Source organism: Pyxicephalus adspersus, chromosome 2 (genome assembly GCF_032062135.1).
Source record: "Pyxicephalus adspersus chromosome 2, UCB_Pads_2.0, whole genome shotgun sequence".
In the NCBI taxonomy this organism is placed as follows: Eukaryota; Metazoa; Chordata; class Amphibia; order Anura; family Pyxicephalidae; genus Pyxicephalus; species Pyxicephalus adspersus.
In genome coordinates, this window is record NC_092859.1 from 47,191,135 (window position 1) to 47,217,336 (window position 26,202).

Genomic DNA, 26,202 nt, shown 5'->3' on the forward strand with positions numbered 1-26,202 from the left:
GGATTTTGTTGTGCAAAGCAGAAGCAAGATTATTTTCTTGCACCTAAAAGGATTTTATTATTCCTCTTTTTCTTTTTTTTTTGTAGGTACTGGAACAAGTTTTTCAAGGAGCTAATTTAATGAGTAATGAGGAATTTCTTATTACAGCAGCATATATGCAGGTAGGAGTATAACTACCTCTAGTATAACACACCACACCTACTTAACATTTTATTCCAAGGCTCCAAATAAAAAAATAGTCCTGTTCATGGACAGAAGAACAGAATTAATACCAAAATGCTAACAAATCCACACAAAGACAATAATAATGATTAATTTAAAAAAGACACAAGTAATAAGCATGTTTAATTTGTAAACTAAAACAGTGAAAAGCTTATATATTTGTAAAAAAAAAGTAATAATTATAATTAACAACAGAATGGATTCCTACATATGATTGTGAAAGACCTATATATACCTAAACAGGACATATGCTGTTATAGCACATTCCTGTTGTTTTTTTTTTTTTTGTTTTTTTTGGAAGGTCTACGTCTCCACTAGCACCAATTCCCCACCATTAAAGATTATAAATTCAGGTCAATAAGGCTTCATTTACCAGGCCCAGTGATATTACTGCTGTGACAAATATCAGGTTGCTAAAAACCTGTAGAGCTGGTGATATCACTTTTGTCAAGATAAAAGCAGATCTTAACCCAACAAAACAAAAAGTCACCAGGAGATAGAAGTATTTGGCAGAAGAGACATGCAGATCTCTGGAGCAGCTTCAGGCGAACACACATAGAAAGCATTTACAGTCCAATCTCTCTGCATCCCTGCATTTTACAGTGGACACCTGTGACCAGCACTTTTAACTTTCCGTTTTAGGGATTGTTAAGGGTTAAGATTGCTCTAATGCTTTGAATAAGGCATGGAAAAAGAGGTTTATTATTCACTTTTTTGGTGCCAAAATCCCTTTATTGATCAATAGTACTGCAAAGCTCTTGGTGATTTTGACAATGGATCCTCTTGAGAATATTGACTATATATCCTGTGCTTGCTTTTTCAAAATTAAGCAAACGAGCACTGAAGCTCTGAACTGCTTTCTAAATGCCTGCTGAATGTTATGTTGTTAAGTCTGCCATTTGAATGCTTAATTTACTAAAATCTCCATTGATAAACCCTAGGACCCAATCACATATTTGTGCAGTTTCAATCCCATGTAGCACATTACTGTTCACAACAATTCATTACGGAGCATTCTAATGGTTAGTTGGGATGCCATTAGGGATGCATGGAACCACAATGCAGACTGTGAGAATTCCTGCATATGCAATTTACAAACTCCAAATTGCAAAATATGCAGCGTGCACAGCTCAGAGTTTATCCTTGCTCAAACAACCCCAGTCCTAATTGATGTGTCTTTTTATTTTTCATAGTCATATGCTGTAAGGTAGAAATGCCCAAATGTGAAATATATTATGCCTTCTTTGATACCATTGTAACCTTTGTGTATGAATGCTGGCAACTTCAATTTCTTTTAATCATTTTTCAGTTTAATCCAGATGGCAAAGCCATGGATTTACTCAATCCTCACAATGAAGAGATGGCAGCAGTTTATGTTTCTGATCTCGGAATGTAAGTACTTGGGCATGAACACTAATATTTGACTCTTTAACTAAAAAGTAATTTCACCAAAAACTAATATTTCTGTTTTTAAATTGAATATTGATCAAGTGACAATGCTTTTATATTGCTGGTGATGTGAAATACCCTTTGTTGCATTGTATATAAAATTTAATGCACTAAAAAATTTTTTAAATAATGATATTGTCTAAATTATGTGAATTTTGAAATCAAGTTTGTGTCCCTAAACTGCCTTTGGATTATGGGGGTAAGTTATTCTGTTGTTTATTCTGGAAAAAGGCTAATAATATACCCTGTATGCTAACCTTGTGGGACAATTATTAACAATGTTAACATTTTTGGGACTGTACTGTCTTTTTGCCTATTGAACCATACATTTTTGATTCATTGCCATCAATGACTTGCATCTAATTTACCAGAATGACAAATGTGGGAAATGTCTATGTTCTAAATTCCACACATCTTTATATTTCTTGATGCAAATGTCTGTAATTACAGGGATGTTCTTTTCTCTAGGCAATTGCCATTCATGTTAAGATGTTGCACTGATCAGCAGTACTTGTGTTTTGTCTTGGATATACATTGATCTTATAGATATAGTTCAGTTCTTCAATTTTTAAAGAATAAACATAACAAATAAGAAAAATGATTGATTGATTTTCAGGACCATTGATGGGGCCAGTGAAATAATTGTTGACAGCCCAGAGGATACCTACAGCTTGTATCTTTGTGGAACAGAGCAACTGGAAGACAGAAATTACAGGTGGCTTAACCATCAGTTTTGCATAATATACAAATGCAGTGTCATTTACCTGTTAGATTAGGGGCTCCAGTCCTAGTCATTTATTTTATATCCTGGCTCAGCAGCCTCAGGGTAGGTTGGGGCACAAGACAGTTATTCCTTTTTCTAATTTTGGATAGTCTAGGAAAGTGACATAGCAGTGCCTATATTGCTGTCTGAAAACTTCATTTACCTTCACTGTTTGTCCTGGTGACCTGGTCATCAGAAAGGTAATGTGATGAGAAATCCATGATTTTATGGCTGTCACTGAAACAAATGACAGGGAAATCTTTCAAAGGGGATACCTGTACCAGTGACAACTGTCTGCTTTTCATTCACTATTGTGTTGCAAGTAAAGAGAAACCTCCTCAACTAAAACAGTAAAAAAGAGATCAGCACAAATTTTACACATTCATTAACCCTTTGCTTGGCTGTATATGTATTAAGGCATGCATTGGGGAATATGGACACTGTGTTGAAAGTGTGGCGTAGGGAGCAATTTTTAAAATACTGAAGTTCTGCTTTATGTTCCCAGTGAATCAATAAAAGTTAATTAGGTGATTTTCAAATCAAGTGGTAAAGCATGCAGCAGATCGGATTTTATATATATATATATATATATATATCGTTATTTTTTATTTCTCTTAATTGTTTTAGAAGAAACAAATAAAGCAGACCGATCATCACATTTTTAACATTATGTAAAAGTGTGGTTATCCCTTTTACATAATAGAAAAAAGTGTGTTTTTTGAAAGTTTTTTAAAAAAAAATTAACATTTTTGAGAGTGACCCCTTTGGAAATAAAGATGTAAAAGGAAACCTGCAGCCTCCTGGGATACTTACCTCACCTATACCAGGAGGCTGGGGATTGCTCTTTTGGCACATGCCTGAAACTAGGACATTTCTTGAAGTGCAGCAGGATCAGCACTCTTTTTTTCATTTGGAGGAAGACACATCACCCAATATCATGCCTTTGTAAAGCGAGATCTGGAAACACCAGGAAGAACCTGGAAGAAAGATGGCAACGTTGGATGAAACCCTGGAAGGAAGTGGGAAGCCAAGACAGTACAGGATTAGCTGGATGCAGTTTATGCAAAGATTTAGGGCTTTTAACAAGTAAAGGTGAGTGCTTTCTTCTTTATGTAAGAATGGGACCAGGACAGCCTACCACTCCCATTTGTGGCAGAAAAAAATCTATTTAGCTTTGGTCCTTTCCACAAATCTAGCATGACATGACTGGTGTACAAACCTGCCAACCATCCCTGATTTGGAGCAACAAAAGCACTTGTCTGTGTTGCTAATCATTTTTTGAATCTTCAATTTTATGTAGTTTAGAAAATAATGTCCTGGCAGGGGTACCTTTACCTATATACATTGAGCCAAAAAGGGTTCCTCTTCCCCATCTTCTTTAGTTGGGAGGTATGGGTGTGTGATTTTAAATGTGAATCCATTTAAACCCAGCTATGGTAAAGTTTAACTATTGAAAAGATCATTTGTGTCAGTATCAATATTGTAGGATAAATGAACTGAAGTAAATGGTCCAAATGTTCATATGATGTATATTTCACAATACAGATAATGCAACAGTTCTGCAATAGTGTCAAGCCACAAAACTGCAGTTACTTTGCAGTCACAGAGATCTACTTTTTAAACAGAAACTTAAATGTTATCACCAGCCAGAAGATGGCAGTATTTTAAGACCTAAACCTTTGTGATACATATTTTGTTTTTACATTTGCTTTTACATTCTCCAACAATTAGTCAATTGATGTTCTTTGCACCAGCAGACTCCAGTGATAGAACTAGCACTTGCAGTATGTTTTTGTAAATGTTGATGCTAATCTGTTTATAACTATAGCATGCTCTTGTTAAACCAATTATTTGATAAATATTTCTATTTGTTTGTATGTCTTGAGCACTTTGTTCTTTTTTTTATTTTAGCACATTATTTAAATTGACAGTGGAGAGAAGTGAGACAAGCAATGACACTGGGTCTGTCTATGTACGTTCAGTAGTCAAGATTTTTGAACTAAGTGAGAAGTCTCTGCAGGCCACTGAGAATATGTAAGTACATGAGCTGTAAAGAAATGCTTCCTCAAAAAATAGGTTAAGAAAGTCTTGGCCACTAAAACCCAGGAAACTAATCTGCTGCAGCTTTATAGAGCAGTAATTGGTAATTTTGTGCAAAAAATACAACTGTAAGAGAATGTTTCATGGATTCCCTCATCTAGGCGGGGATACTTTTCCAACTCTATACTTACTCATTCTTTACAGGTATAAGATCAATCCAGGAAACAATGTGGATTGATGTCCTCTCATTCACTCATAGCAATGATATTGGGTAACACTTTTTTTGCCTGGCTTTGAAAACCCTGATAGATTTCAAATATGGAAAGACAAGGGCATCTATATAATATATCATTTTTTGGATACAACGGGTATTATTTATTTTGAGACACTACAAGACAAGTTTAGTATCCCCACTTGTGAAATATTTAGATACTTGCAGATTAAACATTTCCTTCAATCCAGGTGGAGGAATAGCGATTATAGTAGACTTTTAAGTGTTTTTGAGCAAACTTTTTTACTTGTTCAAACGAAGTTCACTGGCCAAGGGGCGATATCAGTCTTATACGATGATCTGGTCAGTGCACATACCACAGCACAACCTAAGTATGTGAAAAGGTGGGAGGAAGAGCTAGGATACAACCTGGATGGAAAAGATTGGGAACAAATATGGGACACAGTGGCGCATTGTAATATTAATGCCTCGACACTAGAAGGTAATTATAAATTTATAAAGCGTTGGTATATGGTGCCGGTGCGTTTCGCAAAAATGTCATCTGCGCACACTAAAACTTGCTTCAGAGGATGTAATGTAGATGGCACTCTGTATCATATTTGGTGGGATTGTCCTAAGATTAAAAGGTATTGAATACAAGTATATCAGATGGCATATACCTTGACAGGTAAATCATTCCCAAAATGCCCAGAAGAGGCTTTGTTGAACCTTCAACCATTAAGTTGTACTAAGTTGCAGTTTATTTTGCTGACCTACTTATTTACAACAGCTAAGATGGTACTGGCTAAAGCTTGGTGGTCTTCTAAGCCTAATGTGGAACATGTTAAGCAAAAAATGATGTGGTTTTTGGCCAATGAGAAAATGAGGACAATCCTCAATGATACTATGGTAAAATTTCAGAAAGTTTGGGGGCCCTGGATTGATTACTATATGCCCATGGGATGGGACCGTACGTTTCTAACTTCATGAACAGCTATATAAGTATTGACCAGACCCCTTTTTTTATTTTTATTATTATTATTATCATTGTATTACCAGGTTATACTTGGGTAATACCATTTAGGCTATTGGCTAAAGAGGGGGCATTATTTCCTTGTGGTTATTTAAGAATATATGATACGAACTAGTTTGATTATGAATTATGCACTAGTATATCTCAGGGATGTTTTAAAAGGGGTTAGGAAACATTTCTTTTTAATTTTTTCCTCACTAGGGTAACCACTTTTTCTTTTTTTTTGGTATATGGTTTAGTAATCACTTTTTTATTTAGGTAATCATCTGGTTGGAATTAATAGTTGATTTTAAGGGTAAAAATTATTGTTTGTGAGGTATTTATGGGTATAAAGGTCACTCCGTTTTTTTATTTTTTTTAAGTGAAAATGTAATAAAGATAAGGAAAACAGTATAACATTCACTATCTGGGGTGTGAGATTAATTTTTTCATAGTAGAATTCACATTTATCATCTTTGTAATAGGTCATTCATTCACTTTAAAGGCACTATCCAATAAGGGTAATCACTTTTTTTTTCACTTCAAAATTTATTTCACTAAAGGTAGATATTTTTTATTTCAATAAAAGTAGATATTTTTAAGGTAAAGTTCACTTTTAGAGATCACCGTTTTATATTAGGGATCACTCCTTTTTTTTTTTTTGGATATGGAATTTATCATTACCATCATAAAGAATGTTGAAATATAGGAAGGGATTAAGAAGTCAAAAGTATAAATAGCTAGCTAATGTCCCGAGAGATTGTTGTAATATTATGGATAATGAATATAGTGCTGTAATTGAAATAGATATAATGGGGTTATTAATGGAATCAACTATATTGGATTAATTTATTATGATGAAACAAAAGTAGCTAACTATTGTATTATTGGTTTTATTTTTCCCTTTTTTTCTCTATCCTTTTTTGTCTTAAGGCTTAAAAATGTATAACTTGTTACTGTCTAATTTAATAAAGATATTGAAAAAAAAATACAACTGTAACATAAGCCAATATGTTACAGTCACACATTTTGGCTACACTTAAACCAAGTAATTTCTCCAAATGGTAAGCAACTCATGGATTAGTCTCTCCCACTTCCAGCCTGATTTCATTTTTTAGCTGACATAAAGCAAAATAGTAAGAGCTAAATTTTTGGAAGCTCAGTCACATCACTCGTGAGATTGATCTCCTTGCTGGTATCAAATTAGTTTTATTGTGGGTTACTAATTAGTGTATGTACAGACAAAACATATTTTTCGCTTTTGCATAGAGTAGAGTACAACCATGTTATTATTCTCTGTCTGTATAACTTTGAGAAAATTTCTCCTTACATTCTCCTCCAAAGATACAACAGGTAGTTACAGGGAATCTCTTAAAGAGATAATTTCATGTTAGGCAATTGCATCGAGGTCCGGCGCCTACAATTGATTTCCCCTCACATCTTGTTTTGGGGACAACTCCAAAATTTTAGATTTCCTCTCACTATCTTTCTAGTGGCCACCAGTATATATAGAGGTGTGAAGCTCCCAAATACAGACACAAACAAAAAATCTTGACAAAGGGGTTATTTTACCCATACTATCCAAATTTAAAAATAAACCAATATTAACCACCTAGCCGTTATGCCCGTACGAAGGTCGGGCAAAAAAAAATGGCTAGGATGGTTAACCCCGTATTTTTGTCACATCCTTACCTCCATGGTCCCGCTGTGCACATCCAGCGTCGTTTTCCTATTCCAGCGTCGTTTTCCTATTCCAGCGTCGTCCTCCGTCCATCGTCGTCCGTCGATCTCCCTCTCCAGCGTCGGGTGCCAGCGGGACCGCTAAGATGCCGGCCGGTATCTTGTGTTCCTCCGCCCGGCATCTTGCGTTCCGCCGCCTGAACACAAGATACCGGCCGGCTGAACACAAGATACCGGCCGGCGGAACACAAGATACCGGCCGGCATCTTACCTGGTCCCGCTGATCGTCCACGTCCGTCTTCGTCCAGCGCCGGATGATCTCTGAAGCGAGAAGCCGTCCGGCGGAGAAAAAAAACCGGAAGGCTTCTGCGTGCGTGATGACGTCGGCGCGTGTGCGGGAAATTCAAATAAAAACTCATTCATTCATTTTGTATTGGATTCAATACAAACTCCTGTATTCAATCCAATACAAAATAATTCAAATAAATACAAAGTTTGTAATTGGTAAATTCCAACTGTCATTTTGTATTAGACTGAATACAAACTCCTGTATCCAATCCAATACAAAAAAAAAAATAAAAAAATAAATAAAAGTAAATAACTTGGAAATTCAAATTTATATTTTGTATTTGATTGGATACAAACTTGCGTATCCAATCCAATACAAAATAATATAAAATTAATACAAAGTACATAACTGGTAAATTCAAACGCTCATTTTGTATTGGATTAAATACAAACTCCGGTATCCAATCCAATCCAAAAAAATAAAAAAAAAATAAAAGTAAATACATTTTTTATATTCATATTATCTACTAGAACCCCTGTTCGGACATATTTCTGTAAGTTACAGGTCTACAGTTTAAAAAAAAAATTAGTCCAAAACAGTGGATCACTTTTGGTACAGAAATCTAGACCTCAGTGTAACGCTCAGGTGGTTAATGACTACAAGATGTATTAACTACAAGATGTATTTTACCAGGTTGTCATGCAGTACCACACTTCCCATCCTAAGGTATCAATACTGAACTATGTCAATGGAGGAGCAGAACAGTGTCACACTAGGTAGCATGCTACCATTTTTAACTCCAGGGCTGATTTTAGGGTTGGCCAGGACCCCCACTAATTCCAGGTTCTCAAGTAAAAGAATAGAAAAGCCCAGGGTCCCCCATTTTTCATCTCCTAAATGTAGGAGCAATGCACTTGGTAGAAATTATATTTTTGCTGGGGTTTTTTCATTTGGTGCAGAGTACATAAGAAGTTAGAAGCACGATGGATTTCAAACAGATTCAAATGTGTATATTGTAGAGAGAGGTAATGTATGTGTTTTAGGTTTTCCCTGGCAAGAGATTTCAATTAAAGGGATTAAGAAGTTTCATCTTCCTTGATTGCACAATACCGTAATGTGTAGCAGAAACTATTAGTAGTTAATCTCCTTCCTTATCCTTCACAGACATGAATGGAGGAAGAGATGAATCACTATTGGGTGTACACTTCACATTATTTCATCAGACTAAATAAACTATTGCCCAACATAACTGCAGTAGCAGAAATAACCATTTTTGCATTAGGATTTTTTTCCAGTTTCTAGTGATAAAAATTGCCCCTGTCTCCCTTTAGACTAATAAATAGTGATTTTATGGATTTGAGAGCAAAGGATAAGTAAAACATGCATTTCTGTATTTGAGAAAGCTTCTATTTGATAATGGTAATTTTTTACCCCTTTAATGGATATTGAAAAGCAAGATATTTATAAATTATATGTCATGCGGGATAGGTCAAATGTTTAGTAATATGCAAACTGAAAGACTTATGACTGCTTATGCTCATACAGAGCATGTCTTCTAGATGAACAGTTTAGTTTACCCAATGTGAACTTCAGACAGATAGAAAAACATCATTAGAATCCAGATATGTATTGATGTTAAATGCAGTGGCTATATGTTGAATAATTTATAACATAAGCACCTGCATCTGACTTAAAACAGCCTTTTGTAATCCCCTGCATAGCAGCACAAGACTGGAAGAGGCAGTCAGCAAAAGTAGTTAATGAAGGATATATTGCTTTGCTTTTCGTTTTACACTGTAAACAGGAATATAGAAATTGGAGAAGATAGAAATGTATTCACTAACTGCCTGTTGATTATCCAGTCACAAGCTTCAGTGCTGAATTGTATTGCATAGCTACAAAATTGTTTGCAGGAAGGTCATATACCTACCTATGCTGTCACAATCCTGGCTGAACAAAAGCATTTTATGGAAAGTGTACATTTATTTACTATAATGTATATAAAGGCAAATAAAAATGAGGTACTGCAATATGGTCACCTATCTTTATGTTTTCTCTATTTTAGGAACATGTTTGTATAGAAACATACCTGTTAATCTGATTTTGTGCAAAAAATCCACACTCCCCCTATTTTGCGGATATAGTCTGACAAAACAGTGGGGCTGATGTACTAAAAAATAATTTGTGTGAGTAGTCACAGTTTCTGAAGATAAAATAGGTAAATAGAAATATTGTGTACTTTTGGGTATGGGTAGTTTCTGGGTAGTGGATATGGTTAGGTGTTGTATTATTTTTAAATGGCAATATCTTCATTATACACCACATTTTATAGTAGAGCACGAACTTCCATAGTATACTACAACACATACACCTTGCATTGTGGTGTGCTGTGTTCTAAAAAAAAGATTAACAGCCAATTCATAATGTGCGTAATAAGTACAGTAAGTAAAGTAAGTAAGAGCAGAACATTTTTAAAATAAAAAAACTTGCAAACAGAGGGGTTCTTTATTGCAGAATGAACAGGCTATTTGACTTTCTGCAAAAAAAACCTCACCTGCCTGTTTGCAATTATTTAATATAAACCACTTCCCTACTTTGCTGGCAGCAACAACTTTACCTGAACCTCTTCTGGGTTCAGGATCCTCAACCATCTTGAGTTCATTCTAGGCAGCCAGATATGCAGGAATCGTACATTGAGCTGCTCATAGAAGATCTTAACTGGAAAGCTAAGTTTATTTATTTCAGAAGAGAAATAACCTGTTCACTCATCAAAAAGCATGCTTGCAGTTTTTTCATTTTTAATTTCAGTCCCGCTTTAACATACCGCAATGGGACACTTAAGAATGAATGGGCTCTGAATTACTTAGTGCCCATTTTAAAGGTAAAGTGTCTATGTTTTCAGCTTCATTTGTGAAGGGATCCAGTATGTGGACTTTACATGGTTTGACTTAGTCATGTTTGTGTTATGTGATAATGCATTATAATGCAGATTATTTATGGAGTTTCAGAACAGTCAGTTCCCTCATCAATTAATACTAAATTCCCATTGTTGTTGCTCTCTATTTAGTACATGGCCATTACTGCATGTGTTAGAGAAACCTGATCTGGATAAAAAGGAGAGGCTTCTTCCACTTCTATTAAGAGAGGCCTTGGAGGGGAACACTTTTACTGTTCTGCTTGCCTGCATTAATACTGAAGGTAGGTCCCACATGATTTTCATATTTTAAATACTTGTTAGTTACATCTATGGGTGTGATGTATGTAATTTATTCTGTGCACTGTTCATTCTTGGTTAGCAACTGCTGTAACATAATTTGTAAAGTATTGTGCCAAAAAAAGTGTATTAAGTGTATTATATTATACATTATCTATATAAATAATATAGTTGAGTAACACTTTCACTTTCAACCAGACATACCTAGGTTTGGTCCCTTTATTTGTATCTATTCAAAATATATATTTAAAATGAGCAGTGGGGGTCTTTTAATGCACCTTTAAGGGCAACATTGAAAATGCTGATTACACAAATCATTTAAATAACATAGTTTCGGATGCATTAGGGCTGTAATAGGTCGGTCTTTTTTAACTAAACTTTAAGTATGGGATGCTAAAAAAAGGGGAGAGCAAATGTGTGTCTCTTGCTTCCAGGTCATAGCGGGCACCATGCCTTCCCTCAACAGTCAGTGGGGGGTCCCATAGTTAGGGGCCAGGGCTTCTTCCCCATCTGTTGTCCCACAAAAAAGATGTGGACTGTAGAAGCTCCCTTTAAACTAACACTACAAATTCTGCTGCTTCTAATTAGCAGTTTATTAGATAAAGATACCCTTCAAACTGAATGATATAGCACATTAGGTGAATGTCTGTAAATAAGAACATATTTCATACATCTCTGCAATGTATGTACATTTTCTCAATTTTTGGATCTTTAAATACACTGCAAGTACAGAACAATACCCATTGATCCTGACAGCAATGTCTTGCTTAGTTGACACAACTGCACACACATTGGGCCTGATTTATAAATGCTATCCAAGGCTGGAGAAGATGTACTTTCATTAGTGAACCTGGAATGAATTGCTAACAAATAGCAAATTCCAGATTTGCTGAATCACACAGGTTAACCTCCCTGGTGGTATTCTCAAATGTGGCTCATGGTGAGTTTTCCATACCAAAAGCGGTTACCCCAAGACACATTTGGGGTGGAATTGCCAGGGAGTCCTACCTAGTTCCCACGTTCCAGCGACTTCCAGTGGTGCCCACAGCATCCTCCAGCAATGCTCGTGGCGTCATCCAGCGATGCCCGGCATCTTTTTCCCCTGGCGATTCCAGCTGAGCATCTGCGTAACCTGGTGATACCTGGCCGACATCTGCTTCCCTGGCGTGTGAATGTTAGGGACGCAAGGACAGGGGAAGCAGATGTCGGCCAGGCATCTGCATGCAAGTGTGTGGCTGGAGGGCAGGGCAGTTGGGCTGGGAGGTGGGACCAGGCAGGAAATTTTAAATACTAAGTATTTTTAAATGTACCGCTTTTATTTAAAAATACTTAATATTCATACTGCCAGGGAGGTTAACTGATGAAAGTGTATCTTCTCCAGCTTTAGAGAGCTGTAATAAATCAGGCTCATTGTGCCTGATTTATCAAAGCTCCCAAAAACTTGAGACAATAGACTGCCATGGGAGATCCTGGGTGTTCTAGCCTAGGACTATAAACATTTGCATAGCAAATTATCCATTCCAGGTGTGCATGAGCCCCCAGGTTCTCCCGTGATAGTCTATCTTTTTCATTCCTGGAGAGCTTTATTAAATTAGGGCCATTGTGTTCTCATTTTTCACAAGAAGTTAGGAGCTCCCTGGATTTCTTTTAGAATAAATAGATGTTTGATCTGGTTATAATTGTCTTTCCTGGTTTTCCCCTTCAATGTGGTTTATGGGCATTTTCATATTTTACTGTAAGTGAATGTTTGATATTTCAGTAATATTGTGATGACCTGTGATTTGTAAAAAAAATGTAATACAATTGGGTAGCAACACCATATATAAAAGACAGAGAAAAAAATAATTATTGAATGTTGTTTTCTACTAGGTGAAGAAAAAAAAGGCTAAATAGCTAAATATTCTGCTTTGTCTTCAGAAATGTCTGGGAAGGAGATTGTGTCTGCTCTGTCAGTTGCTGACCGGGTTAGAGGACTGTCCAAAAAGGTTTCCGCAAATATCTGGGATCCTGAAGAAGCTGCTCACAAGCTAAGAGCACAAATTAAGAACCAGAGATCCAAGCTAATGTCAGATAGTACTCTGGAGGAGAGTGCAGTGAGACAACTAGCGGAAGTTGTAAAAGAATTGCAGGTGATGGGCATTTATAAACCAAAATAAAAATCCCCTGGTAATTTTCCATTCCTGGTAAATATTTGATGTAGTATAACTTGTCCCATGACATGGCTAATATTCACAGTTAACATATTAGTAACATGATCTTTTGGATCTTTTGTGTTAATGTAATTGACAGGGATTGTTAATGGAGATTTGAATTATAAGACCAAAGTAAAGATCCTTAGGTTCTTATTAAAGATTGTAAATAGAGTCTAAGGTTATTTTTTTTATAACCCACCCCTGATCTCTCAGTAAATACAGGTACAATTGCTGTCATTTTTTGTGAATTTACGACAAGGCAAATAAGCTGCTGGTGAATATAATAAAGGTCCTGATTTATAAAAGCTCTCCAAGGCTGGAGAGAATACACTTTCATCAGCAAACTTGGGTGACCCAGCAAAACCTGGATTTGATCTGGTCCAGGTTTAAAAACATTTGCTAGCAAATAGCGAATGACTTTTAGGAAATCTATTTCAGGTTTGCTGAATCACCCAGCTTCACTGATGAAAGTTGATGTGAGGTATGCAAATGTATGGCCTGTACTAGCTTTGTCTTGGTAATATGATAGCCCTGTGTGGGGGGGTATTTAGTATGAGAGGGCAAATTTTTATAGGTAATAAAAGGGACATATTGGAAAATGGTAATTTAGAACTGAAAAACGTGGAAAGCATCCGAGAAGTATGCTTCCCTATGACGATGGCACCTATGGGCTGAGAGTGCCTATAGGCATTTTAGTATTATGCTAATATAATTAATGTATTTTGTCTTTGTGTTGTCATTGTCTCTTATGCATGGATAAGTCATTTTTTGGGTAAATTAGCTATTTAAGTATTTTTTTAAAAACCCTTCCCCACCAGTTACAGTAACACAGGGAAGCCATCTCCCCTTCATCAATATAATATAGTGTTTTCTTTCTCCTAGGCAGTTACAAGTTGCACTAATGATTAGTGTTCATGTGTGTAATTAGGAACATTGTGTATGAGATCATAAAGCTCTGTATCTCTGCTTGGTCTGGTGGTGTCCCTCAGGGAGACATTGTTTCTAGACAAAGGCCATAAAGGTGGGTTACCATGGTAACTGTATTCAGGAGAAAAGGAAATGGCACACAAGAGCTGCTTTACTTGTCCTGTCCTACTTACAGAAGTTAAACAGACTCCACATAATATAGGCTGCTATTTCTTTATGTACTCCAATTACTGTCTATGGAACCCCATGCTAGCATCACATAGAATGACAAACAAAGTCCGGGATAACACAATGGATGTTTTAATAGAAGAGGAGAAGTCATTGAATGCTTTATAATTATACACTTCAGTTAAAATATACACTTCAATCTGTAACAGTTAACTGCAATATTCAACAGTAGCAGTAAAATAATCAAGGGGCACTACATTTGCAGTGTGCTGCAAGGTACATGAGAACCGCCGCCTCTCCCTGCTCCAACTACCGTATCAGTGTTGGCATCTTCTTTTGGTCGTCCTTTTCCATCCATTTGGCTGCCTCTGATGTCATTTGTGTGTTGATTGTGTGCTCATTCCAACAGAAAGCTCTGTTCTTAGCATGTTACATGCGCGCTGAAGTTTGCATATGCTGCAAAATGTCTGTACCTTCTGTGCATTAGTATATTGCATTCAAAATGTTTATAGCAACAATGAGTTACATTTTTTATCATACAACCATTTTTCAACTATAGGAGTTATATGAACAGCAGGCTTAGGAATTCAGTTCAGAAGGAAGGTATAATCATAAGGGCAAGCAAGCCAGAGGCATCTATATGATCCAAACAGCAACAAGCAAGTCTGTCTTTGAAATTATTCTTACTAAGCTTATAAAATGGTATAGAATAATTATACATATGAATAAAAGACATTAAACAAGATAATTGTACAGCTATGCAAAACAAAATACAATACCATAGTATAACTGTAACACAGTATCATGTTTTTTTTTTTTTTAATATAGAATTCATTGGTTGAGTAACTTCTTCTAATACAAAAGTATAGGTGGGCTCAAATTCAATTTCAAAACAAAAGCTTTATGGTCAACAAAAAATATTTTTGTACTAGAACTCCAGTAACATAGGGGCCATTGTTCCTGGTCTAAAGTTTAGATAGTTTAGGTCTAAAGTTTAGTTTAGACATCATTCCAGAATGAAATGAATTTCTAATGCTTCAGAAACAAAAGATAACACTATTAATAGAGTATCCCTATATCTTTATTCTGCTTGTAGTTGAGAGAAATGCAGGCACTCCGATTTATTGATTGCCAGGACTCTGACCCCTATTTTTTTTTCCACCTAACATAAGCAATACAACTTGGTTTTTTCCTAACTAAAGGTTGTGACTGAACAGTAGAAAAGTAGCAGCACACTGATGAACTTTCATTCAGTTCACTGCATGTTTTTTGACAACACATTCTGCTAGTAGTGTTTAACTGTGCCCCGATGCTCCAATATTTTAAAAGCTATGGGCACAAAGTGGTTCAGGAAAAAACATTAAAGTTGTCATTTTTGTTTGTGACAGTTGATTTGAGTTTCAGTGTGTCAGGATACACAACACAGCAATAGTTGAGTTCCTCATTCGTACTTTGTCTGATCAAAACATCCAACAGCTGTCTGAAAACAAATAGATGTAATTTATGACCATCAAGTTTTTTTAATTATGTTTTTTGCAAGAGAAAGCGAAGTTCCCTAACGTGGATACAGACAGTAAGAAAACTCTGACAGGGTTCTACCTTTGCAGCATTTACCTTCAGTTATACATTACCAATAAAACAAATGTAATAAACCAAAACAAGTTCCCTTTAATACCAATAATAATAAAAAAAAAACAATACATTTACAATCTCTTCCCTTCAGTAAGTGATTTTGGTAAAATTTATTTTAAAAAGCATCCTATACCAGTAGTACTGGCTGCCTGGTGCAAAATGCAAACAAAAAATAGGTTCATTCTGGTGTTTTTTTCCTGCAGATGGTAAAAAAGCAAATTTGGAAAGAAAAGAGAGAATTATCAAAAAAGCTTGGAGAGAAAAAAAGATGCCACCATGAGGTGAGGACATGGAGCACAAGAATAAATTCCATTGTTATTGTAATATGCTTCTTCATATAGTAGTATATTACAAGTGCTTTTTCATATATGTTAGGATTTCTTGTATGACTAGTACTATACAGTGCAATGAGTTATTGCACACTGAGACATGACAACCTTTGATGTTCTTTAAAACTAACAGGTAATGCTAAAATGTTCCCTATCCCCGAATCCCTCAGTAACTGCTCCCATGCAACAAAAAGCTGTCAGTAACTGCTTGCATGTAACAAAAGTCTGTTAGTGACTGCTTGCAAATAAAAAAATGTCTGTCAGAGATTACCCATATATAACAAAAGGCTGTCAAAGACTGCTCACAAGTAACAAAAGGCTGTCAGAGACTCATTTCATTGCAAGGTATTACTAGTACAAAAGGGCATCAGCGTTCAATAGTGCATAGGGCAGCATTGATATCTAAATACATCCTCATTTTAAATCATTTCCTGAGTGCTATAAGCATTATAGTATGAATTGCTAAGCTTAGCTGTTTTTATCTCTGTTTATCATATTATGAAATAATGCATTTCTAATTCCAAAGCATTACTTCAAAGAACAGCTATTTGATTATTATTCATCTATAAGAGCGTTTCTGTTCCATCTGCTGTTCATAGATGCTAATCACCTGTCAATAGCTAGTTATATTTTCAAGAGAAGAATCCATATTGTAATTTACTAAAAAAAATTAAACAATAATTAGAAATATGTACATGTGGTTACATTTTGTCTGTGCAAAAAACCTTTATGTGAATCTGTGAGATAAAATGATTTAATATTATGAATTCTCCAGGAATGTCAGCACTGTATGTGCAGTAGGTTATCAGAAGACATGAGAGACTCTAAACTGGATCTATCTCCTCACCAACGGATTATTCAACTCATTAATCAGACTAGAAAACAACAGGTTAATAAAGATAGTGATCTGGATGGAACTGACAAAGACACCGACATAACTGGTGAGTGTGGAACTGTGGCTAGACCCACAAAACTATCATGAGCTGATGCAATATTAAAATCCAATTTTTGCCAGCAATTTTTGTCCAAACATCTACGTGTCTTTTCTAATGCTGTGTTTGCTTTTCAAGCACAGTTGCCTAAGGAAAGTAAATGCATATGTTTGAATACCAAACAGCCTTTAAATGTAGCATGTCCTTTTGAGATGCATGTGAACTGCAGATAACATAGGTTAGGCACAGTCTCCACTTTGAAAGAAGCACAAATGCAGCCTCTGAACTGCCATGTGAACTGCTCAGTGGTAGTCTATGGTATTTTGATTTTCTGCATGTGAGTTGCTTTTCAAATGCAGGTCAAATGAAGAAAGACAACAGATTTGGTTTACTAAGGAAGATTTGGTTGTTCATTTAGTAAAGGGAACATATTCTGCAACACAATTCTCAACTTGCCTAATGAAAGTCAAAACAACACACTTTGGGAAGCGGGCCCGAAGCAGAGAATTTGGCGTAGGGCCTCATGACAGGGGGAGTAGGTGATTTAAGTTGGTGATTGGAGGGCAACAGTCTAGGGGAGGGGGTAAAAGACAGGATTTAAAAAAAGGGGGCTGAGGGGTGGGGGGAGCATTTTAAAAATTCCTGGGAACTGAGCATTCCCACCCTAATATCATGAGGATTGAGGGGATATTGTCATGGCAGCTGGGGGGGGGGGGGGGGAGTTCTTTTGGGTCCATGAAAGTTAGAGTTGGGGTAATGGAGAATATAGGGAAGATGGGACCCAAAAAGGTTTGGGTTTTGGATGGCAAGGTTTGCCTTGCATGACACTTGGTTGTTGTGGAGGCTACGCTTTGAGAGGTGGGAGATCCGCTAACTCTCCCTGAGGCGGTGTATGAGCGGCTGGGGGCCTGGCTGTGGATCGGAGATAGCTGGATAATGGAGGAGGATTTTGTGACTTTCATGGACTTATAGGAAGGTGTTTTTTCCTGTTATACTTGAAATGGTTTTGTGATGTTGAAAGGGGGGGGGGGGTGTTTAATTATCAGTAAAATATATGATGTTATAAATATGGTGTTAATAAAGGGCTACTGTGGCCAATTTTTTCCAACACAAAGTGTACTTGTCCTTTATTCGTAGAAGGTCAATTTGGGGCAGGAGGAAATAATTGGTGGGTTTAGCAGCGATGTCTTCTTATACTGTACCCTGGTCAAGGATACACAGTCAGCATAAGCAAAGAAATGTCAGCAGAACTTCACCTTATTTTCTAAGCTGAGTGAAAACACCCTTGTGGAGTTATTTTAATTCTGCTAAATAAACAGCCTAAACTGTTTTAGTGAATCAGCCCTGTGGATACTTAACATAATAATTAATTATCATTGTGCTCCTTGTGGGTTACTGTCAAGTGTTCCTATTGTCTGCTACAATGCAAACATATCTACCTGTATATGGGAAGAGTAATTGTATTCAACAACTGGTGTGTATCTGTAAAGCTGCAGTAGGGACATTGGGTGATAAACTCCTTACGGGCAGGGAGTTATGTGAACGTACACCTAAACCAGAAACAAAATGATATTTAAACGATTACCAGTCCTTAGATGTGGTTGATTTTTTTAGGCTAGAACCATTTTTAGCAAATACAGAAATATCTGTTGATTTTGCCAAAAAAAAAGTGTCCTGTTTATTTCCTGTGAGGTTAACTGGAAGCAAAATCAATGTTATCCTTCTTGTGTTACTACTAATCTTATTAACCTTTGTGTAAAAGAAATAAAATAAGGCAGCCAGGTGACAAGGAGCTTTGTTGTTTAGATTTAGGACAATGGTAAAATCATCTCGAACAGCAGACATTTGTTTTAAGTCTCCAATCCATGCATCATCGCCTGTCTCTCAAATTTCCATGAATTCTCTCTTTCTCAATGACTTAATAATTTTAAAATTAACTTGCATAACTCTATAATTCTCTATATATTTCTTCCTAGGGATATTTTTTCTATACCAGTCATTTCAATTCCAGTGGGCATCTTTGAGTATTACTTATTTAGGGGTCTGGATCCCCTCTTAGCAAATTTGTTAGACCTAAAATACTTCTGTGTGACCTTAGCACAATTGCGGTAATGGTCAAAGGCCTTTGCAAACCATCAAACCAGTGAAGCTTACCTTCCACATATTAAATATTTCTGTTTAGCTAGCCATTCTTAGTATCCTGAAACCCCTACCAGTCAACTTAGATTTTGTCCACTTGGCAGTTTTGTGAGTTTTCTTAGTGTGTTCCCACACATTCCCATAATGCCACAATAGACTCAAAAACTCAAGCAATAGGCACCAATAGAATTTACAAAGATTTGAGAAATTGTCAGGTGGCATAGCTCTGCAGTATATACCAAAACAAGAATACTGCTTTGGGGTGAATTGACCCTTTAATGTAAATACAAGATCTGAAAACTTACCCAAATAAAGATTTTAATTTGTGCAACCCAGATCTTTCTTCTTATTTCTTTTATACAGTGTGACATGAATTTAATTATAAAGTCAGTAATATATGCATAAATTGCATTCTATATGGAACAGCCATATTAGATTAGAACTACACAATGACTATCAGGGCAAATCTAGAAAAAGTATAACACAGTCTTCCTGTAACACAGTACATTGAGTGTTGGTTGCACTGTCTGACAGATAATTCATACAGTGAAAAAACACATTTATATCCTAATTATTACCCAAGAAACATGTTTCTGCAAGTAATAAAAAGTGTGAAAAGCATTTCAGAATAATTCTACATTAGCTTCACAACAACTCAGCATATGCTGTGGTATACAGGGTTATTTCTGTTCAATTTTTGTTTTTATCATGGATACTATGTTGAACTATATGATCTATAAAGGTGGAAATTCAATAAAAAATTGATTATAAACAGTTCTAAATATAAACCAAGGTGCCTTCTTTCACCCTAAAACAAAAAAATTTGACTTGTGTATAAATCTAGGGCACAAAATGCAGTTGTCATTGCTAACATTTGAAACAGTAATAAATAGAAATGCCAAAAAATGTATGAGAATACATTTATCCATGTGTGTTTTTTTTAAACATTTATTTAAAGGGGAAACAAAATAAATTCACATGGGCTCAGCCTGTATATTGTTTTCTCCTATTTATTTTGAGGATTTTGTACTTCTGAGTTGGGTATAATGGGTAATTTGCTTTTAAATTATTGCTTAAATTATTTTGTGTTTGTTGGCCATAAATAGATGGTGCTGTGTATTACAAACACTTTGGGCCTGATTTATTTATTCTCTCCAAGGCTGGAGAAGATACACTTTCATCAGTGAACACTTTTCATGAGTGATCAAGCAAACCTAGAATGGTTTTCTTAAAAAACATGCTAGATCTTTTCCAGGTTCCCTGATGAAAGTGTATCTTCTATAGCTTTAATAAATTAGGTCCCTTGAGTTTGACAGCTCTAGTCTTTTAAACAAGAGGCAAATACAGTTTTAGAACATGCCACTAGGTGTCACCCAAGTATATTGAGACTGAGATTCTTTTTCTAATAGCATTCTGAGGACAAAAAAGAATATTGGTTTATACTTGAGTATATATGTTTATGTATTCTTTTTACAAACTTTAACTAAATTTTATACTGGAACACCTACATTGAAAGGTTTGTCATCTTCATATGTAAGCTATATGTCTTTTATATAGACATCCAGGAAACAATATCAATTAATAGTTGGTTGGTATTAGTGATGTCACTGTAACAATTATATACAGTATGTGCTAAACATGTGTTATATTTATCTGTGCTACCAGGTAATTAACCCCCCTAGCGGTATTCCTGAGTGCAACTCGGGGTGGATTTTACTTGCAAAAAGCGGTAATCCCGAGTCACACTCGGGTTGCCAAAAACCACTTACCTTGTTCTTTTGGCGTCCTTCTGCGTCCTGCTCATCCCTGCAGGTCCTTGAGACACATCTTCCTTCGATCTTCAGCCGGCGACTGCAGAGACGTTCTCCGGGATTTCCCAGTGACGTTGATGTGGGCGGGAGGCGCAACGGGAAATTCAAAACATTTTGTATTAGATTCAATACAAAATATCTGTATTAAATCCGATACAAAGAAGTCTTTATATAATATATATATAATTATAATATATACATATTATACATGCTACTGTACAGTTATATTACAGGTTTTAGTATTGTTATGCGTCCTTGTTTTATTGTGTTGTGTGTGTGTGTGTGTGTATATATATTTATATATATATATATATATATATATATATATATATACACATATAATAATAAGTTTCCATGGCGGTGTATGCATATGATTCTTTTGCATATACAGAAATGCAGTTTGGGTTAAAGTGGAACTGATTTTTTCTGCTTTGCTTCTTCTCATTCAGTGTCTTCTTTATTTGATTTTTTTAACTCCTGCACATGCTCACTGGAGTGTTGTATTACCTGATTACTTTTTTTATCATCTTCCAAATACTGGGGCTGGGCCAAGGAAGTTAACTGCAATGTGAAGGAGCTGCAGGTGGTATACAAAAAAATGCTACCTCAGCAGAGTTTTTGGCAGAAGAGATATACAAATTATCTTCTAGTGAAGCTACAACCTATTGTCAGTTTTTTTCCATTTTAGATAGATGCATGGAAACATTTTTTTAATGTGATCTACATACCTAACTTTTCTTATTTGAAGCATTCAGTAGGCTGCTTTGTGTCTTTTGCGCTGTTTTATTATTGTTGTTAATGAAGGATATAAAAAGCTGATAATATGCTCAGTAAGCACCTATCGCCAAGCAAAAGGATGTCTGTATTGCTAGTGTACCTGATGCATCCCTTTTCTTCTCCTATATGTGCTTCCACTTGTTTTACATTTGACTAAACCAAATATTTCTTGATAAGGGGAGAAAAAATCAACCAAGAACAGTGAAGACGAAACTGAGAAAACTAGTTGTAGACATTACTGCAATAAACAAGAAGCCTCTACCAAGGTACATTTCTTTTAAAAAGACCTTAAAGGAGCAAAAAGAAAATCTTTTAAAACAAAATAACTAATAAAACTTTCAAACCATCCTCAGCTCTCCTCTGTTCTCTACAATAGCAGTGGACAGTGAGATTTATGTAGTAATATATGAGTGCAGCCAGGGCCCGATTTCTTACAAGCTGGTCATTTGTGCAGTCTGTATTAAATATTTATGTAAATGTTTTTGTTCATGGCAGAAACCACTAACAGAATGTCTGGGCATAGAGCTGGAATTTTCCATGGCACGGGCAAGAAGGGAGTGGTTGAAGAAGCAGCACACAGCTCTGATCAATAAAGAAATGACTGTTCTGGAACAAGACGGGAACATACAAGAGGTCAGTAAACCATCTGCTATTTTATTCTATTTAAGTTTGTAGTCTCTGATAAGTCAGTAAGATATAAATTATTGGTAAGGTAACCAAGCACCCGTTCCTACTTTTTCCCACACTATTTCATATTTACCATAATATAAAAAATGTAATATTTAGTACCGGTATTAACAAGCTATGGGAACATCAGTTTACCTTGATCCCCATACATGCACTGTTTCTTTGTTTGGCAGCCACGATTACGTTCAAAGCTCATATAGTCTATAAAGTATTAAAGGAACAGGTGTAGTGTAGGCAGTTTTTTTTTTTGCTGGAGTTCCTATTTAAATTTCTCCAAATAACACATTGGTTTCTAATTTTAAATAGTAGGTTCATAGATTCACCCAATCAGGTTATATGCCTAATATGCAAACATGACAGGCACACTTTGCATAGGGTTAGCAGTTAGAAGTGCAAGCTTTGTTCTGTGGTAGCCAAAGTACCAAATTGTTGTCTATGTTTGGCAAGGAGGTCTTGATCACAACACTGGCAGAGCACACTTACATGTCTATAGATAGGTGAAACAGAAGAAAGTATATCTTTGAGTATTGTTTTTCTTTTGGTGCCAGTTTTAGCAAATGTCATTTTACCCCCCAGATGACACCCACAGCCCATTGAATAATGACAGCTATAGAAGACCTAGACCAGGGGTGTCAAACTCAAATACACGGTGGGCCAAAACTAAAAACTTAGACAAAGTTGCGGGCCAAACTTGAAACTGAAATAGCACCGCTACTACAATTCCCTGCATCTAAAAAACAGTCCAATGCAGGGCCACGCATAGGCAGAGTAGTAGCAGGGCTGTTTCAATGCAGCAGCAGGCCAGCTGCAATTCATATTTAGGATTCCTTTGGGGGCCAACAAAAAAAGGACGTTGTGGGCCAGATTTGACCCCCCTGCCCTAGACCTCTACCTACATGGATTAATCTACTCTTGGAATTGAAATCCTCTTTATATTGCTCAAACTTTCCACTCTTCCCAGGCCCATGTCACTTATTCATTACTTTGGTGGTGCTTAACAGCAATATACAGTTACCCACAGCAACTAAATTTCCACTTTACTAAAGGCAGACTAAAAAGATAATGTTATTGTATTACCCCCTACCCCTTTCCCAATGTTATGCTATTGATACACTATTTGGCTACATTAAGGATAAAAAACACCATTTAATTTTCAATATTTTTTTTTTTTTACCAACACAACATACTTTTGTGAACATTTTGGTAAAATGCATAAGAGTCAATAGGAGGTAAAATTATTTAAATTTATACTGTTATTGAGTGCTGGATTATGATTTTATTTACACAAGGCTGTAACAGAAGAATATTTCATCAACTTTTCATCTTTAAAATCACAAAGGTAGAAAATTGACTGAAAGTTATACGAAGTAAAGCTACTTTCATATTGCTTTTGTTTTATTATTTCTTGCAGAGCTGGACACCTGAGGAGGAATTGCAGCAGTTGAAAAGTGAGAAATTGGTGCTGGTCTTGCAGATTGAAGCTCTAAGAAGAGAAAGAAATGAAGCTGAAAAAGACTTGGAATTACTGTGTCAGTTCTATAAGGACGAAGCACATACTCAAAAGCAACATATTTTAGAGGTATTATATACATGCCTATAACATTGAATGGATGCCTATAATCCTTTATTAATCCAAGGATTATGGTGTGCCCATGAGATTTTACATTAATAACAAAATTGAAGTACTTAAAATCACTCTGTAATCTTCTTTTACATTTTACATTATAAAATATATAAAAAAGCAATCAACTTTACAGTAATAATGTAATTAACACCTAAAAAGATAGTCTATCTTATTCTATATTAGATTGGGACAATGTACTTCAATCTTCAAAATATAGTATGAGTGTGTTTTTCTACTTTTGGTATTTTCAAGTAAGTTTATGGCCCAACATGCTTAGGAAATTAAAGCTTTGTTGTTCTTGTCGAAAAGAAGGCAATAGAGCACAATATATTTCTGAAATGTCAACAGTAATTTTGTTTTTGTACTTGCATGTTTAAATTGATAAAATATTAGGAGATCTGAATGCATGCAAAAATGTACTAAATATGTTTTTTTTTGTTAATGTTCCCTAAATTATGTTTGAAAATAAATATTTTAGCTCAAGGAGATAGAAATATTGGCAAATATAAGTACAAATTAAGCACCAAATTACCATTACTCACTTGTTATTACATTGCTGTAGGGAGCACCCAGAGGCCTCTAAGACTCCATTGGCTTATAGTAAACATTACCAAAACTACCTTAGTACATCCTACAATCTAATGTTAAGTGGCTTCCAAGGTAGGTAGGTAGTTGTATACCTGCTTTATGGTCCATGATGCTCTGCCGACATCAGAGCCAACTTTGAGACAAAATTTGCCTCCTGCACAGAATTGTAGTGACTCTTCAATGCCTTTTAGCAAATTAACAAAATTACAAATGTGACATTTTCAACCTAAACATATCAAGAATACCCACCACTTTAAATTCATGATCCTATTATACTATATAGTATATACTAGGTAAAGGCTGCTTAGATCCATATAGTTGTTTTTGGAATTGAAATCTAGTTTATAAATTGTAGCAATGGCAAAAAAAAACAAAAACTGACATATATGGTCACAATGAAAACAACAAAAATACAATAACTGTTGTATGTAACATTGATTGCTGTGTGACCAGATATTTCATGCTTATCGTGGAATGCTGGAAGAACAGATGGATACACAGGAACATCGTTACCGCAAACTTCTAGAGGAAACAATTCAGGATGCAATTCAGCTCTCAGCCCGCAACCAGGAACTGGAAGCAGAGATCAAGCAGCTTCAGAATGGTAAACACATGTGCAAAATAATTGTTCATTTTTTGTCATACTAAACAGTTCTTTTAGTTGGTGAAGGGATATCTGCTTACAGGTTTATAGTAATCTCTGGGTTCTTTGCTGTCACTCATGGGGAAAGGGGGCCTAGACCATGACTGTTGTAAGTACTCCTAACAGTGTTAAACAGTTTGTCCCCTGAAACTGCCAATTTTGCTTGACACCGCTGCAAACCCTGTCTCCTTAATGTTACAACCCACAACATTAAAGAATTAAATACATTAAAAAAATCCATCAGGGAGAGTGGTGATGTAATTTGAAAGTCACAGCAGGTCTGCCAGCTTAAAAACTCAAACACATAGATCACACAAAGTTCCTCAGAAATTTGAGAATGTCAGCTGGTCCAACTCTCCAGCATATAAACTGATTTTTTTAGTTTTGAATTGAGTGCAGGGTATGCCAGTCCCTCATTTAAAAAAGGCAGCCCCACCCCAATATACTTGGCTTTTCCAGATGTCCACTGGAGTCTGTATGTCTTCTACCTCTTTACAACCAGGTGTGATGCACTGATAGTTATTCTCCTGGGAATCCTATCAGGTTCTTTACATAACAAAAAAACATTAACAGTACCATACTGTATATATATGCTATTCTGGCTTGGCCTTTTTCCCATTCTCCTAAAATAAGTGGAATGAAACCCCTTCCATGTGTTCCTGATTTCCAAAGTAATATGTATTGTGTAATTTTTCCAGAATGTATTGCATTCATAACTTTCCATAACCTTTAATTTCAGCCATCACAGAAATGAGAAGAAATGACCCCAAACGCTCATAGAAGAGAAAATGAACCAAAAGCTCCAAGTGCTTCATGTGTATATATTAAATAAGTTAAAATAAATTCTTCTGAATTCTAATTAGGCTGTCTTGC

General features: G+C 35.8%; 1 protein-coding gene across 1 annotated transcript; it reads left to right on the top strand.

The window, feature by feature from the left end:
* Window positions 1-26,202, top strand: LOC140325042 (uncharacterized). Its single transcript, XM_072403130.1, has 13 exons — window positions 1-161; window positions 1,532-1,614; window positions 2,288-2,386; window positions 4,346-4,468; window positions 10,734-10,864; window positions 12,798-13,009; window positions 16,003-16,080; window positions 16,904-17,069; window positions 21,965-22,053; window positions 22,283-22,420; window positions 23,886-24,053; window positions 25,140-25,290; window positions 26,069-26,202. Exons 1-13 carry the CDS (start codon window positions 120-122, stop codon window positions 26,107-26,109), a joined length of 1,521 nt encoding a protein of 506 aa, XP_072259231.1. The 5' UTR covers window positions 1-119; the 3' UTR covers window positions 26,110-26,202.